The 18,540-nt window shown below is 40.6% G+C and overlaps 1 protein-coding gene across 1 annotated transcript; it reads left to right on the top strand.

Moving 5' to 3' along the window:
* The first annotated feature begins 695 nt into the window (after positions 1-695).
* Positions 696-6,866, top strand: LOC134442008 (GTPase IMAP family member 7-like). The gene is made up of 3 exons (XM_063192370.1): positions 696-952; positions 1,454-2,154; positions 6,816-6,866. The coding sequence occupies exons 1-3, from the start codon at positions 769-771 to the stop codon at positions 6,864-6,866; spliced, it is 936 nt and encodes a 311-aa protein (XP_063048440.1). The 5' UTR covers positions 696-768.
* The last annotated feature ends 11,674 nt before the right edge of the window (positions 6,867-18,540 follow it).

Genomic DNA, 18,540 nt, shown 5'->3' with positions numbered 1-18,540 from the left:
GGACAGAAGATCAAAGGCGCTGCATCTTTCCAGTGACTGGTACGACTTTAGATTGGAAAGGGCTGACTCCAGGAGAGAAGTATCACTTCACTGTTGCCACCGTCAGCCAAGATGGCCGCCAGAGCACACCTGTGGAGGGGACTGTTTACACAGGTGAGATACGGAAGCTTTTTTCCACACATGGCAAATTAATTTAAATTTAGCCTTTTTTTTGCTACTCATCGCAAACATAAAACTCTGTTGCTGTGTAAGGCACGGGTGTGTTACGCATTGTTCCCTATCTCTGTGATAAGACCGAAACCAGAAATGTGCAATAAACCAATTATTATTTATATGAGCACTTGAATAAACCGGTTAATCCATAAAAAATGATTATGAATGGTTTGTTTATTAATGTGCATATAAACAGGCTTAATATGATTGTTGAAGGAGTATGATTGTATGATCGCTTTAACCCCTTAAGACACGGCTTTATACATTTGTTGTTACCAGTATGGTAGTGACCAAGTCGTGGTGCATCGCTAAAGGCCCTGTGTTGTGTCATAGTACTGTATTGTAATGCTATGGTAGTTACATTTCAATGACTATTACAGCGTGCCACTGGAGGTACGGCACGCATTAAGGGGCTACTTGTACCAAAATATGAACTCTCAGACATGTTGCTATGGTTCCCTGAATACATGTTCTCCTCCCACAGAGGTTCCCCCTCCAAACAATCTTTACGTGTCCCAGTATTCACCAGAAACCATAGTGAGATGGACCAGTGCAATGGGTGAAGCACCTTCCCTGGTGGAAATAATCAGAGACCATGAAGTCATATACGCCATTCATGAAGACAGCTGCAACTCCACCATCACTGACCTGCAACCTTATGTAGAGTACACTGTCAACATCACCACTGCACTCAACAATGGCCGTTACAGTAGACCAACCTCCAAAACCTTCAGCACAGGTATGTAGGTGAGAGCCCTTCCAGGAGAGCCCATGGGATGTAAATAATAATACCAACAACAACATTAACAATAATAAGTAAAATATAATAATAATAATAATAATAATAATAATAATAATAATAATAATAATAATAATAATAATAATAATAATGTAAAAATATTAACAGAATGAAAAAATCAGCTTGAGATTGTGTGTAATCTGAAACTACCATATCAGTTTCACTGTTAAATTGCTTTAATGTAGAATTGAAATATGTGCTTTGTGTGAGTTGAACAGTTTGTACTACTGTATACAGTATACTCTATATACAATATATTATCAGATAGCAGTTATCCATTGTGCCCTGGCAATTAGCCCAGCTAATAATTACATTTAGTAAATGGATTATAACATATAACATATTAGTACGACAACTGTCCTCGCATGATGTTTAGCCTACATTTAATTAGGGCTGTTGTTTTCCTATATGAATGGTGAAAGGACAATGTTGTGTTCACAGTTCTAGCCCTGAGGCTGATCCTGGTTGGGAGACCTGGAGTGGGGAAGAGTACCTCCGGAAACACCATTCTTGGTGAAGATCACACTTCTACCTACAACGTGTTTTCTTTGAAAAATGTCACTACTACATGTCAATCAATATCAACCTCAAGCCCACGTGAAATGCAGGTGGTTGATACTCCTGCTATATTTGATGCATCCAGAGATAAAACCAAAATTGAGAAGGATGTCCTGCGTTGGATTAAGATATCTTGTCCAGGTCCCCATGCCTTCCTGCTGGTCATGACAGTGAGTCGCTTCAGTAAACAGGATCAGAATGCAGTCAGGGCCCTCCAGGAGATCTTTGGGGAGAGGGTGAAAGACTACATGATCGTCCTCTTCACCCGTGGAGATGAGCTTGAAGGTCAGACTATTGAAGAGTATGTGTCCAGTGGCTCTGAGGAACTACAGAAACTGATCAGAAGCTGTGGAGGGAGATTCCATGTGTTTGACAACACCAAGGAGAGACATTACAACAGTACTCAGGTAGTTGAGGTGGTGAAGAAAATAGATGAGATGGTAGTAGCTAACAGTAGACAGCATTTTACTAATGACATGTATGAAGAAACAACCATAGTCATGCAGGAAAGAGGCCTTGGGAGGTACTCAGATTCAACCGAGATAGCTCAGCACGTTTCCTTCCTCCCTCTCCTCCAAAGGAAGGTAGCTCAGTTTAACAAAACTCTCAGTCAGTAACCTTGAATGTTGAATTGTGTATGATCACATGTGAGACAGTTTGTAATTTCATAATTTCTCATTAGACTATTTGTTGTTTTTTGCTATTACATCCAAAAGAATGTAAGTTTTCTATTCTGCCAACATGCAATGTACTTTGCTACTATGAGTTCTTAGACCACCGGGGGCTTGAATAGCTCCTCGCCAATTGGTTGTTTGACGAGCCTGTGGGTTACAGGTGCATAAGTGCCCACCACAACAGCTGCCTGAAGATTAGGGTCTTTTAGTTAGTGGGGAAGATTTGCCCTGTTTTGGTCTTTTGCCTGCATGTGAGTGTACCTGTCCTATCAAAGTTTTTAATATGAAGCTGTCACAGTCTATTACACATTAAAATGCCTCATATCCAATAATCTATCTGTGTTCCAGTGTGTTATTGTCATTATTCATATTATGGTACTGCATATCCTGTGTGTGATTGCTTAACAGATTGTATGAATACATTGCATTACAGTACATATGAAGCTGCCAGACTTTGTTACACATTAACAGGCTTCATATTCTATATGCTGTCTTTGTTACAGTGTGTTATTGTTATTATTGAAGGCCTCATATCATCTTGGTTAGTAGTGTATTTTTTTGAGAGATGTTGGTAAATGATGAGGTAGGTCGTCCAGGTAGTGCCATTTACATCAGTCAGCCTTCGTCTGGTCTATCCTCTTCTCCCCTCCCATGGTCATTCTCATCTGTGTCTTTGGGCCAAATAGTTAAGGCAGGTTACATCATGATCAATAGTTCAGGCAGATTAAATTATGATCAATAGTTAAGGCAGATTCATTGAGAGTAAATAGAATGGAGGCCAAAATTCTATTTCATTGTTGAAGCCAAGTTGGAGCCAAGGTTGGACCCAAAAAGACCAAAAAATGGCCAAATCCCATTCATTCCTATGAGAGACATAAAACCCTCTATCTCCCTTAAATGCCTCTCCAGGGGGATCATTTTTCGCTCAACTAGTAGGTCCCCTTGCTCTCCAACTTACCAGGGTGGTGATTTTTTGTGGTGATGTTTTATTTTAGAGAGATATTAAAAGTTAAATTGACCAATGAGCATCAGAACATGGCTTGATTGACCGTTAGAAGTCTTGTTGTTGTCCAATCAGCACCTGCGTTTGGCGTTGCTAAGGTGGAATGTAAGTTGGAATGTTCCCAAATCTGGCTTCAAAGCGTTGAATGGCAAATAGCGTTGATTTGGCGTCCATTCTATTTACTGTCAATGGGCAGATTACACTACTATCAATAGTTAAGGCAGATTACACTACTATCAATAGTTAAGGCAGGTTGAACTATAATTAACCAGGCCATTGCAATCATGTCATACCACAAGAGGCTAATCTGTTGGGGGATTCCAAGTGTTACAGAAGAATACCAATTCCAACATGCAGCTGTTGCTCACTTGACTTGCCAATACCTGAGAGTTTCAGGCAATTCTAGAGAGGGCATGGCTTGTATACATGTAACGCAAACAAAAAATAAACATCTTAAAACACCCCAAATCACATCGAAAGGTGTCTGTGTCTGTTGATGTTGAATACCGGTATCACTTGGGATTTTACTTTGAGTATGTTAAAAGGCATCATATCCTATATCCCATCTGTGCTCCTTTGCTCTGTGATGGCGTAGCCCCTTAATGCACGCCGTACCTCCTGTGGCACGCTGTAATAGACATTGAAAGTTGACTACTATAGTACAACAGCACAGGGCCTTTAGTAATACATTACGACTTGGTCATTGCCATTCTGGTAACAGCTAATTTATAATGCTGTGTCTTAAAGGGTTAAAAGAGTCAGTCTATTAATATTGTTTGTTGCATATGAAGCTGTCACAGTCTATTACACATTTCAATGCCTCATATCCAATAAGCCATCTGTATTCGAGTGTGTTATTGTCATTATTCATATTATGATACTGTATATCCTGCATGTGATTGTAGATTGTATGGACACATTGCACTACAGTACATATGAAGCTGCCAGACTTTATTACACATTAAAATACTTCATATTCTATATGCTATCTTTGTTACAGTGTGTTATTGTTATTATTGAAGGCCTCATATCCCACAGTATATCTTGTGTGTGATTCATATATTCAGTCTGGTTATATTGTTGCTACATAAGAAGAGTTCAGATGCAAAACCCCCTAAGTGCCATTTCAGAAAATAATCTCAATTAAACATTTTTATTTAATACAAAGCTATCAAAATTTCATTTTTTAAAATTTTATTTATGTAATATAACAATTTATATGTATTATCAAGTACATGATTGTAAACCAAACCAACAACGGGGTTCTCTAAAAATATAGAAGTGCCGATCTTCAGAAATGGAGTTAGGGGGTTTTGCATCTGAACTCTTCATATGAAGCTGTCATAGTCTATTACTCATTAAAAGGCCTCATATCCAATATGGATGAATACAGTATACAGTATTAAAATGCTGTGTGCTATAGGTCTCTGCTCCAGTATTTATGTTATTGTCTATAATGAATTTAGACTGATTTCACCAGATTCAGCTGAGCATAAAGTGGAGTTTCTAGCACAGATTCAGCATGTAGTGGAGTTTACAGCACATTGAAAGGCCTGATGCTGATGACAGGCCTGATGCTGTTTAACTTGTGCTCTGGTATGAAGTACAGTCAATCCGGAAAGTATTCACAGCACTTCACTTTTTTAACATTTTGTTATCTTACAGCCTTATTCCAAATGCTACAAATGAATCTCTGTTGTCAAAATCCTACACAAATTATTCCGTTATGACCATGTGAAAAACAAGTTGTCTTGACCGTTTTGAACATTTATAAAAATAAAAAACAAAGAAATCATATTTACAAAAGTATTCACAGCCTTTGCTTAATAATTTGTAGAACCACCTTTGGCAGCAACTACATTCTTTTTTCATTTCGAAATGAAATGGGATTAAAAGGGAGGTCATCGGTGTGTGTTTTGAACCTTTCAGTACATTGTAATTGTACATTTTGAGTCTTAAAATAGATGGGTGTGAGTTTTGAATGAAATCCTATGGAGAGTATCATGATCTGCTTCTGTAGTCACATTGCATGTTGACATGCATGCTTCTTTAGATGTAATTCATATCTCCAATGCTGACGGCATTCATACATGCCCAAACGATGTCAGTCCCACTACTACAGTATGCTTGACTAGCCAGATGATGCACTTTTTTGGTAAAATTCCCTGTGTGTGTGTGTGTGTGTGTGTGTGTGTGTGTGTGTGCGTTTGCGTTTGCTGTGCACGAGCGAGTGCATGTTGCAGTATCTGTAATTTGCCACTAGGTGTCCTAAGTGCACCACAGGACACAGAGTCGTATGGGCTACTGTATATTGCTCTGAAAAGACAGTGAAGTCGGCCTATATCTACATTATATTATATAGAAATACAGAGTCAAAGTACAAGTAGGCCTACTCTTATAGATGTAATTACAACACTACTAGTAGGCTGTAGCCTATTACAAAGTTGAAACTATGCCATGTCATGCCGTGTTGTAATTACATTTGTAAGCCTGCTTCTACTTACAACTAGGCCTAGAAACATGAAATATTTCATACATTTGAGAAATCCACAGCATTTTCTTTTCAGACACACGCCAAGGGTTAAATAGCTAATACAAAACGCAAACAAAGAATAAAGCCAGTTGGCCTATAGACATCACATAACATGATAACCGTTTGTTAGGCCTATATGAGGTAGGCCTATAAATAATCTTAGGGCAGGGCTATTCAAATGGGGCCAGATGCAGCCCTTGGAGGGCAAGATTCTAGCCCCCCACGAGGTCAGAACAAAATGAAATCAAATAGGCCTAGCCTACGTTTGCAATCAGTGTCCGTTAAGACTTCAGGTTAGGCATATTTCTCCTATGCACACGAGAGTGATATTTGAAACAGTAGTGATAGACATCACGCAAATATCTGTTCTGTTTGTAAAGTTATCTGCTTGTTTCGCACCCTCACCTTGGACATCGTGCTGCATGTGGTTGGCAGTTGGCAATCCTAAATACGTAGGCCATGTTCTGCCCCTTTACTGGGAGGAATTTGAAAAATTAGCCTCAGTGACATTTAATTGAATACCCCTGTTATAGGGCCTAGGTCGGGGCTATGACATCCTGCCAAACTAATGACACAAAAGATTCCTTATGGCCTAGAGTAGGTTCGAAGCTAGCTGGGGGGGCCATCGCAGGATAGCGGTTAAAGAAAAGAATAAATAATTGCATACATTGAAGAACTTGGTACTCCAAAATAAACAAAAAAGATAAGCACATCTTTTACACACACTACTATCTGTGTTATTATTGTATATAGGCCTATCCTAGTGGGGAACTTACAGACCTGTACATCAGACAAGTAAGAAAATATATGTACCAATACAACGTCCACAATTGCAAATAAAGTTTCAGAAAACAGAGGCTCCTTTATATGTTGCCAGGGGCGCTGCCAGAAATGTTGGGCCCCATGAAAGATTCGAATTTTTGGCCCCCTTAAGGGCCCCTATCAGTGATTGGGCCCCCTTATGGGCCCCTGTCAGTGCTTGGGCCCTTAGAATCTGTAACACTCCCCCCCCAGCGGCCCCCATGTATGTTGCAGTCAAACCAGGATGCCGACGTCATCGTGTACAAGTTCGAACAGGAACTGTAACCTACAAAATCGAAAGTATTAACGACAGCCTTTGTGGATCTGCCTTGTGCCGTTTGAAAAGAAGAATCAAGTATTTTTGCAATACATGCATCTGAATCGAGCATATTTGGTAAGTAGGTCCGTTGTTATTCCAGAGAATGTCTGATTAAGCGATGTTGCTGCTTTTTAGTCACTGCATGTGCGAGATCCCTTTCCCCCAATTTCCGCAGGTGTTCTCGACGCGCGTTTGAAAAGTAAACATCGTCCTATTATTGGCTATAAGTTTTGGCAGGCCTGCTTATGGGCCTGTATGTGTTGTTTCTTTTGGAACAAATGCGATGTAACATCGCCGATTTAGCAGATTTGGTTGCCCAAGTTCCGGGGTGTCCACATTGAAATATAGGCTATGCGCATGCATCGGTTGCGTCAGTCATTTCAAATGTAGAACAACAAACTTGTCAAACATAGTTGGGTCTAAATCTGCCGATTAAGCCTATTGCAACGAACAATAAATGTGATCAATATACACAAATCATGGAGGGGAAAAACATAAAAATAAAAAAAAGGACGACAATTTCTGTTGGTTTTCGCAACACTCAGGTAGGCCTAAATTAGAATGCCTTGGCTTGGCTATGCTACATTTCAAATAGCCTATACCTGTCGTCTTTAAAATCCAACTGTAGGCCTAAATCAGAGCACACATTACTATTCTATTTGGGTACAACAGCTTGTTAGGCAGGGGTCATTTCATAAACATCTTGAGGATCTGTTTGGAGGGTGACAGAGATGCTTGGCTACTCACGCGATGATGGAATATCGGCCATATTTTGTTGAGTCATCTCAACTCTTTTTTGTTTCTCATGGACAACTGGAGGCCTAAATCATGCTGGATCTCAAATGGCTCACTTGTGCACTTCGGGCACTATGTTTTAGGGTGTAGCCTAACTAATAGTTCTACACCTGCACTGAAACATGAACACTGAAGTGCACAAGTGCACCAATAGTCTACTTTGGTCATTCCTGGAGGTGCATTTAATTATTAGTTTTGAGAACAAAATGTCGTTTTATAATACGGTGGGTAGGCTATCATGTTGAAGTCAAATGTGGGGATCATGTCACTCTGTGTGTGTGTGTGTGTGTGTGTGTGTGTGTGTGTGTGTGTGTGTGTGTGTGTGTGCGTGTGCGTGTGCGTGTGCGTGTGTGTGTGTGCGTGCGCGCGCGCGCGTGCGTGCACTCGTTTTCATTTTCTTATGAGAAGTGTTTCCCAAGACACTCATTCGGGTTGCCCTGGGAAAAAATCAGGGTTCTCTGACTGCGGACCGTGAGAGTGGACACGTTAACTTACTTGACTCAAATAAGCATCGGGACAGTGAGAGTCGGGACAGTGATGAGGCCTAATTAAACTTTTAATCTTACATATTGCCCCTTTAAATTAAAAATATTGAATTACATTAAAAAACATGTAGGCCTATTAGTAATAGGCCTACTATTAGTAAGCTATTACTACTATTATTGTTATTATTGTATTATTATTATTATTATTAAATTACAGGGGGGGGTGACCAGTTATGCTTAGCAGCGGCCCTGTGTATGTGTGTGTATGTGTGTGTGTGTGTGTGTGTGTGTGTGTGTGTGTGTGTGTGTGTGTGTGTGTGTGTGTGTGTGTGTGTGTGTGACATAGAATGTTGGACAGTGTATCACTTCAACACTTTAATCAAGTGGATTTGGAACAATAAGTAATTTACTCATTTGATCAGAGCATTTAGAACTAATTTGGTCATCAGAGCTGGACTAGACTGGGACTGGACTGGCTTGTCCTACCTTGTGATTTTATTTTTTATTTCATTTCATTTTATTGTATCTATCCTTTTTGTAAAGCACATTGAATTGCAGTCATGTGTAAGCGGTTAGAGTGTCAGCTTGCAGCCCAAAGGTTGCCGGTTCGACTCCCGACCCGCCAGGTTGGTGGGTGGAGTAATCAACCAGTGCTCTCCCCCATCCTCCTCCATCACTGAGGTACCCTGAGCATGTTACTGCCCCGCCGCACTGCTCCCTAGGGGCGCCATTGAGGACTGCCCCCGTGCACAGGTGAAGCATAAATGCAATTTCGTTGTGTGCAGTGTGCAGTGAATACTTGTGTGCTGTGGAGTGCTGTGTCACAATGACTATGGGAGTTGGAGTTTACCAATGGGCTTTCACACTGTGGCTTACACATGTGTGAAATGCGCCATACATATAAAATAGCCTTACCTTGCCTTGGGACCGAAGGACAGATTGGCTTGTCATGCCCATATAAGCCCCATTTACACTCTGGGTCATTGGCCCACCAGGAAAATGCCCTTTATGCCAGATTACCAGTCCGGCCCTGTTGTTACCCAGTAAAATTGCTCAAAGGTTGTCCTGTGTATCATCACTTTGAAAGTCTGTTCATGTTTCCTTTGTCCCTTAGTGCCATGGAGAAGAGACCGTCAGTCTGAATGTAACCAAATCTACATGTCCCAATACCCCCAGTCTGAATGTTAGTTTTTAAACATTGTTCTTTGTCCCTTAGTGCCATGGAGAAGAGACCAGGGTCTCCTACAGAGAGCTGTGTGTCCATGAGGAGTGACAGGTCCAAGGAGGAACCACCTGACTTCAAAGAGGCCGACCCTCCCCCTGACCTGAGGTAGTATGTTTCTTGGGCTCGTTCTTGATGGTGAAAATCTGTGTAGCACACAGCAAATTCATAAAGCATGCTGAGTAGAAACCATACCCATAGTAATAATAAAAAATATTATTCACTAACATATACATACATATTATATTGTGTTGAATTGGTATCTGAACTTTGAACTTTCATCACATATCATTATCGACCCCTGTCCTTGATGTTAGCGTAAATCTACCAGTCTGCTTAAAATATTGACCACTGTCACCAAAATGGTAATGACCAAGTTTTAATCTGTTATTTAAGACTCTCGGTAATGCAATGTTGTTGTTATTACTACATTGCACTTGTAGCTGACGCTTGTATCCAAAGTTACTTAGTTATCTTACAGGGTATTGGTTACAGTCCATGTAGCATGTGTGCTTAGGTGCCTTGCTCAAGGGCACTTCAGCCATGGATGGGAGGGTGTAGGGAGAGGTAAGGGTAGGATTTGAACTTCCAACCTTCTGATCCGAAGTCCACTTTCCTAACCATTAGGCCACGGCTGCCCCAACATAGTTCATGTCTTTTAAGCTATAAGTGAGTTTGCCCATCTGCACAAAGAGGCTACAGTGCCGAGGACAAAATCAAGGCCTAAAAATACTTTTTTTCATGTGACTTTTTGTTGTCTCAAGCAGACTTACATTTTTGTGACCAGATTTATTTCAAGTGGTTAATAGTGGATGTGACTGACTTGTGTATTTGTTTGTGAATCCATCAACATGCTTCTCTTAGTGCCATGGAGAAGAGACCAGGGTCACCTACACAGAGCTGTGTGTCCATGAGGAGTGACAAGTCCAAGGGCCACCCACCTGAGTTCAAAGAGGCAGACCCTCCGCCTGAATTAAGGTTGGTCAAGCACATCCTTCAAGCAAATGTACTTTTACAGTCGGTGATTCTCAAAGTCTGTGTGCTTGTCTTGGTATTGCTTTAGCCTTGAAGTCGCACACTTGCAAGACGAGGCTCAAAGCCTCACAAACAACTCAAACAATTATGAATGGAACATGCTTGAAAGCTTGGAAGTGAATGTCATAGCAGTTCCGTTTTGGCCTCTGAACAGTTGTTTGCAAGTGAGTTTAAACTGTAAACACGATCGGTCGGCTGTATTTCTGTAGTGAGGATATTTGAAAAGCACAACAAAACTACAAGAATGTTGATATCTAGTCATCACAGTGCAAACATTGTCCTTAGCCAAAAGCTGTGAAACACAATGGGCACAAACAATGACCAAGTTGTGTTGAGTTATTTGAAGCTATTCACATCTCGGAAACAACAACATGCCATACTATATTGTGCTTAAACATGCATGGCTTTCCCACACCGGTAGCGCGAGCTTGGAGATGTGAAGGATTCTGGGTATTTTGTCACGGCAAGGATGCAGCAAGTGTTGCCTTGGAAATGCTATGAATCAAGTGCGTGGCACTTAGTAGACTTGACGAGTTGCGATGATGTGAAATCCCAGAGAAATGGGCGTTACTCATCCTAGCCAGGCTAGAACACTTCAGATGGAGAAATATTCATTGTGTGCCAGTCGATATGGTTGATGTGTATGTTTGTGTTTTTGAGCCCACCAGCATGACGAACTGTGAGTCTGTCCTTGTTCCATCTGTCCCTTAGTGCCATGGAGAAGAGACCAGGGTCTCCTACACAGAGCTGTGTGTCCATGAGGAGTGACAGGTCCAAGGGCCACCCACCTGACTTCAAAGAAGCGGAGCCTCCCTCTGACCAAGGGTTTGTAAAACACATAATAGTCAAGGACCGCAATGTTTTTTGTTTTTTTTTCTACAAAATGCATGAATATCCTATCATACGCCATTTATCAGAATTTCGGAACCGCACCAGTTATGGCAATTAGTTCATTTTACACCCGTCTCCAAAAGAGTTGTCGCCTCTCCATCTGTTTGGAATAACAGCTAATAACCTGACTTTCAATTAATCACTTGGCTTCAGAAGTCACTCATATGAAAGCTACAACCCTCCCGAATGAAAATGTATGTACAAAAATAAATTTCATGCACCAAAGAAAGATTGACCCTTTATTGAACACAGACAGGGCAGATTTTCACAAGACAATTTTTTTGTCGCCTATCGAACATAATGTGAAAATGAGCAGATAAGTCACTTCAAAACACTTCAAATACGCAGATTGGGTGTCATACTTAATCACTGAATCACTCTCACCTCTCCAGAAAATTAACTTTGGCCTTAGGTGTATGTTTAGGGTCATTGTAATCATGGAAAGCAACACAATGAAAAACAATGAAGATCAATGAGAGAAGGTGACATATTCGCTATTCGTAGAGCAATACATGTTTAACGTCATGATTTAATCAATGATAAAAACCCTCAAACACCTGCAGCATGCATGCAGCTCCTCATAAGAGTTGTATCCCTACCATGTTTCACTTGGCGCGCCCCCGCCCCCTCTCATAAATGAATCGCCCCCCTCATATTTCTTTGCTGCCGCCGGGTCTGGTGGAGGCTGGCTAGGACTGTTCTCTGTAAAGTCCGACACAGCTTTTTTTCATGGTGGATCCGAACGGTGCGAGATTATGATATCTGGTGGGGTGGCCTTTTCGCTGACATGGTGGAACAGAAGACGATGGCGGCATGCATTTAAAATATATATATATATATTAATTGATTTCGACGAAACGGAAGGTTACCAGGCCAGGCAACTTTTTAAGATTCAGCAGAAGCAGGCGGCGTTATCTTCTGGTTTTGTGCGCATGGTGGTCTGGTGGCGAAATGCAGGCGATACAAAGTTGTGGTTGTAGGGGGATTGGGCCTACTGTAGTCTATGGTGAGAATGTTGTGAGAGACCGTCTCAGATAATTTATGGGATTTTTATTTTATTTTATTTTATTTATGTTTTTGCCACCGAGGGAAGGGGAGCTCAGCTCCCATTGGCTCCCATGTAATTCAAGCAGTGGTCATACTGATGGTAAAAGAGATCACAGTGTGACAGTTGTGCGGTAGGTTACCATTTTAACGGCTTGTATTTCATCCTTTATCACCAGAGAGCAGGAGAGGAGCTGTAAACATGACACCAGTGGTCAGGACAGGCTTCAGGATTTACCGCATATTTTTGAGGTAAGGAATTCTGGGTAGTAAACTCGTATACAGGTTTTTATTCAGTATTCATGCTAATGCTAATGTTTTCAAAATTGCATTGACCAACTGAACTTAAAACTTAATCAACAGTGGTTTGTATGGAACAATATAACAAAAGATACGTGCTGACTATTACAGGAATGGATGTGTTAATTTGAAATATCAGAAAATATGGGCACACTGTTTAGTCTGAGAAAACTTTTCCATGATTTGAAATATTGCTATGATATGTACTAAGCATTTACACCGCATTCCACATTATTACGCAAATTACATTTCTCCAAATAATAAATATGTATGACAGTTGTAATCATTTTTAAGTCATCAGTCATTAGAGTACAATTGAAACGTTTTTCAATGAACCGTCCAATGATAACGGTATTTTTTAAAATAATAAAAAAAACTAAAATTCCCAAAATGCTCTGTAGTGTTGTAATCCAAATTCCTCTCTTTTTTCCCATTTACATCAATACTGTTGGCATTTGGTACCTTCTAAATTACATTTCAATGTTCAAAATTTGGTTATAAGCTGTAACTGGAATGCTGCATTTAACATTGAAGTCAATGGCAAGGTATTGTATGGGAGTTATGGAAGCCCAGATATCAGGGGCAATTTTAGCTTTTGATCTTTTGGGGGGCCTGGCCCCTGGTGCTGACAGTGGTACCTGACAGAGGTACCTGACAGAGCGTTCCATTTCTATTTCAGATTTCAGATTTTGTTTTCAAAAGGCTTTCAATTAGGGCTGGGCAAAAAATCGATGTGATTTTAAAATCGAGTTTGAACGTCAAATCGATTTGTTTTTTGAGAAATCGCGTTATACGATTTAAAAAAAAATCCTCTGCCCCTATGCAGTTTATATATCCAAGCGCACAGCGCACGCATTGCATTACGTTCGCCAAGACCTCAGTCCAGAGATGTAGGCCTACCTAGTGCATTCTCTGTGTCTCCTCCCCCATTACATGCACAAACAAATGTGGTGAGTGAAATAGTTAGACAAAAATATAGTGAAACGGGTGAGGAATACGGGCTCCTGTTCAAAAAAGGTGACACTACCTCCTATCGTTTTGCCAATGATGAATACCAAACAACCTACCACTTTGTAAATTGTGAATGACAGTGTTGTAACGTAAGCTGTAGCAGCCGGACTACAAGCTTGTTTCAATATTTGAAACGAAAACATCTCACGGAGAAAATGCTAAACAAACTACTCTTCCCCTACCACAAGAGTGGAGCAATGTGGAAAGCAATCACGGATGCAATGAGCCTAGAACTACCTACTATGGATATGCTTCCAATTTATTCGGCGGAGAAGATAAGTTTACAACTGCTTAAAGTTTTGGATGCGCTGCTTCCTCGCCTGTATAATCTTAAACAATCATATGTGAGTTGAAAGGAATCTCTCTCCCTCCCTCCCTCTCTCGCTCACACACACACACACACACACCCAAGCACACGGAGCACTCGGTCTCTCGTGCGCTCTCCCTCCCCCTCTCTCTAAAGCCCTACTCGGACGGGACTAGTTAGGAGACTTGTGATAAAGTAATAATAACTGCGGCTGAACGCGCCATGTCAGTAAAGATAGCGGTAAACTTCGCCGAAAGTTTTACCAATTCTAATCCTGTGCGAATGCGATGATGTCTGATTAAATGCATGAAACGCAATATCTAATCTACTCAGGCTTGCAAACGTTACCGTCTTGATGTAAGCATTGTTTTAGGGTGTTGCTGCAAAATGTTTTCGCTGTGTTAACGCAGCAGTGTTCAGGTACATCGACATGTATTCAGATGCATTACCATGTGCTCTGATGGGTAAGGAAACCAGCAGGCAATCGCTACATTTGTTCATCTAGGACAAGAGCCTCCATACATCTGTAATATAATGTTTAAAAATCATTAATATATTGTGGGGATGGATGGCAAGTGACGACAAATCTCAACAGTTCCTGAGGGTTTACCCCTCACATTTTTTGTTCTTTCTCTGAGATGTTTCAATGTAATCCCAATTGGTCATTTCTATTAGCAATGTTCTGAGATAACATTACATTAGGCTATTTTGGCCTGGAGTTCCGAAACTTTACTATGAGCCATCCACATAGGCCTACTGGTAGATTCCAGCCAAGCCCCCCCCTGACACCTTGATAAAGTTTGTGTATTCCTAAAACCATGCAGGTACTACAGAAAGCACAATACATAAATATTGTAAAGAACAAAATTATTCCACTGGGATTTAAGCCTATTTTTTGTTTATTCTGGCTCCTTAGGTTATTCAATTAATTCAATGATAATTTTGCTATATTTTCCCTGCCAACCTGCCACGGCCCCCCTGGCATCCTCTCACGGCCCCCCAGGCGTCCCCAGCCCCCACTTTGAAAACCCCTGCTATAGGCTACCCCATGTCCATATAAACTGGTCCAGTCCGAGTAGGATTCACTCACTCACTCACTCACACACACACACACACACACACACACACACACACACACACACACACACACACAACCACGTAGGGGCTCCTAGAAAGCCCCACAAGAGGTGTTTTTTTTGGGGGGGGGGTTGAATCGAATCGTGAATCGTGAATCGAGTTTCTTTTAGGGTGAATCGCCCAGCCCTACTTTCAATTTTAAATAACAGTTCACTCAATGAAGGAATACCCACAAGACATAACATTACATTTTCCCCCACGAAATCTAACTTCCCACTGGGCAAAAAGACGTCCAAACAACGTCTTTTCCAGGTCATTGTTGGACGTCCCAGCAGGGTACCCACAAGGTACAGAATGTAACGCCAGATGACGTCTTTTTTTTGCGTTATTATGACGTCAGGTATGAACGTCATCAGGACCTCCAGATAAGGGCAAATTCTAGTCCATATTAGGTCATTAGGGATGTCTTATCAACGTCTTTTTCGAAATTGGAATGAACCTCTCCCCCTCCTTACCTCAGTAGTGCGGCCATTAAATTTATTCCATCCAAAACTCCATTTGCTAAAACGAGATAACCTAACATAGCCTCATAACAAAAGCCTAACAACCTAACAAACAGGTCAATTCTTACCCACAGACTCGTTGAATTAAGATAGCAGATTTTCAAAGCAAAAAAGTTAAACTACACAGCTCAACACCCAGCAATGGTGGTATTTTGAGAAAATTAAGGGTAAAGGGTTCTTGAAAAGCAAGACAGTTGAGATTTGAACAAATCCCATCTTAAGACAAATGGTACACACAGTCTCACCTATGCCAGACTTTGTGCACAATCTTTAAAAAGTCCTTTGATGCTCCATGTATGCAACACAATGCAAAATAGCATTTCTTGTTAATTGTATCGACTGCTTCAGAACTGAAGTAACCTCATCACTGCCTCCCATTCAGATCACTCAAATGTTCTAATCTGATGCTAAAATAAATAAAATGTCTTATAGCAAATGGGACATCACTCTTTGTGGGCGTCTTTTTGACTTTAAATTAACTCTGTGAGTTGTCATTCAAACATTTAAGTGACAGCATTAAAAACCTTGAAACTTCTAGTTTTCAAAATATACAGACAATTATCACATGGAAAGTGACAGGGGGGGTTTACTTTTATTTAGCAAACACTTTTGTTTACAAGGTTAAATCTTCAAAAGTCTTGACTACATACCTCTGCAACGTTTTTTTTTTTTTGTAGAGTTGTGTTTACATTCAATTAAAAAAAAATTGTATTACATTAACTTTACTGTCATATTCTTTTTTGTTAGGCTTTTCAGAAGAGGGGGAGATAACAAATGTGATCTTTTTCAAGAATAATTAACACCACTGCGAATTTCATGAAGTATTGATGATTATGACTCGTACACTATCATCTCTTAACAACATTACCGGTGTATTACAAAACCCAAAAGTCTTGAAATTCGAAGTAGTGTTAAATACTCTTGAAAAAGAGTCATTGAAAGATACTCCCATTTCTGTTGTTGTGGACTGGTGGTGTCTACGTAGGTGGTGTCTACATAGTAAGTCCTTGTACACTTGAACAGCCATCTTGGCTGCAAATTATCATCATATCCTGTGCATCTGACAAAGCGTGTACATGACAAAGATGCCAAACTACTTTCTTGATGTCTGTAGTAGCTATTTACATTTTGGGCATAAACACATGTTGAGTGATCACTGGGCTGCTGGGAAGCTTTGAGAGACCAGGGTGTCTACAGGTTTGACCAAGTCAAAATTAAGACATTTTAAGACTTTTCAATACCATTTTCCAAATAAAATTAAGACCAACTCGCTGCGTTTACAGGTTTTAGCAAGTCAAAATTAAGACATTTTAAGACTTTTCAATACCATTTTCCAAATGAAATTAGGACCAACTCGCAAGATCATACACAGGTTTAAATGAAGCAAAAAAACCAATTGGTTATTTACATTAATGTAGCCGTTTGAAAACACAAAACTATACACAATGAAACTTTACACTAAATAAAATTCAATAATGCGTTCTAAATTACACTACATGGCTACAACTCCCGATTTCCGTCGCGAAGTTCATCACATGGCTGACATAATTATTCCTCCCTAAATTAAGCTCCACAAATTTAAGACATTTGGGTTGAACATTTAAGACAAAATAAGACTTTTCAAGGCCTTATTTGGCGAAAATGACATTTAAGACTTTTTAAGACTTTTTAAGGACCCGCGGCCACCCTGGAGAAGTTGTAGTGCCTTTGTTCGTTTGTTGGTTGAGATGGGAACGTCACACACAGCACGAAAAGGGGGATTTGTGACAATGAACTCGTCCCTAATCGTCCACGGACTTGCCTAACTTTCGTCTGATTTTGAGCGCTTGAGAGAATCAAAACTATCAATTTTGGTGACACCTAACTCGCCCGGAAGCGAATCGCGAGCCGCGGGCAGGTCTCACAGCAGGGTGTTAATGGCCCAATGATTACCACATGAAAGGCAGTGACAGCCAGCCCGGAACGCGGACTAGCCTTGCTCTTATTGGACGAAAAAGACACGTGACTCAAAGTAAAAGAGCTGCGCTATTGGTTAGCAGCTACGACCTTCTATTGGTCACGTTGGATTAATTTATGCAGACCGTATACAGTAGGTCCGTATAATTATGCAAAAATTATTATTACTAATATAGCCTACCTAGGTTGATTTTACTTTGTATATTCACATCATTATAGGCTGCACTGTGATGGGGCTTTAGCATGCATGATGTGAATTTATTGATAAAATGAAAATGAATGAAATGAAAATTATTTTTTAAAAAACGCTTTTAATATCACACCAAAGCAAACAATGTACACACACTTTGACAAGAACCATGCAACTACACACATACCCTGCAAACAATAGGCCTATACTCTATATGCAGTGATGTACACAGCACTCAGGCTACAAATACAACTAGGAAACATTTCATTACCGACAGGTTAAGTTTGGGCAGGCGGTCATCATGCTTTAGCGTACGTATCGCACGCTAGTGCATGGTGCGACGCATTTTGAATTCAAAGCGTGCTCCTCAACGCAACGGTAAAGCGCTTTCATGCACTTTTGACTAGTGACGAGGTTTACGCAGTTTGCGCCGTGTCGGCGATTTTTTGCTTTGTCACAGCGCATTTCTGTTACTAAACGCAAATATGTTTTGCTGTGCCCTAACCAAAACCACCCCTAAACCTAACCTGTCAGTGAAGTAATGTTTCTGCTGCTTTACTTTTGCCAAGAACAGCAAGATTAGGCGAATTTCTACCTAAATTGTGCCTAAACCAAAAACATCCCTAAACCTAACCTGTCACAGGGCGTTGTGGAGCACGACTTAACTTGAAAATGCGTATTGGACACACGCGATAGTGAGTTCAAATCAGCGTGTCATAGATACGCTTAGCCTATGCATGATGTTTGGGAAGGGCACAATTCAT

Source organism: Engraulis encrasicolus, unplaced genomic scaffold (genome assembly GCF_034702125.1).
Source record: "Engraulis encrasicolus isolate BLACKSEA-1 unplaced genomic scaffold, IST_EnEncr_1.0 scaffold_106_np1212, whole genome shotgun sequence".
NCBI lineage: Eukaryota > Metazoa > Chordata > Actinopteri > Clupeiformes > Engraulidae > Engraulis > Engraulis encrasicolus.
Note: the sequence above shows the minus strand (reverse complement) of the source record. Positions and strands in the feature narration are given on the sequence as shown.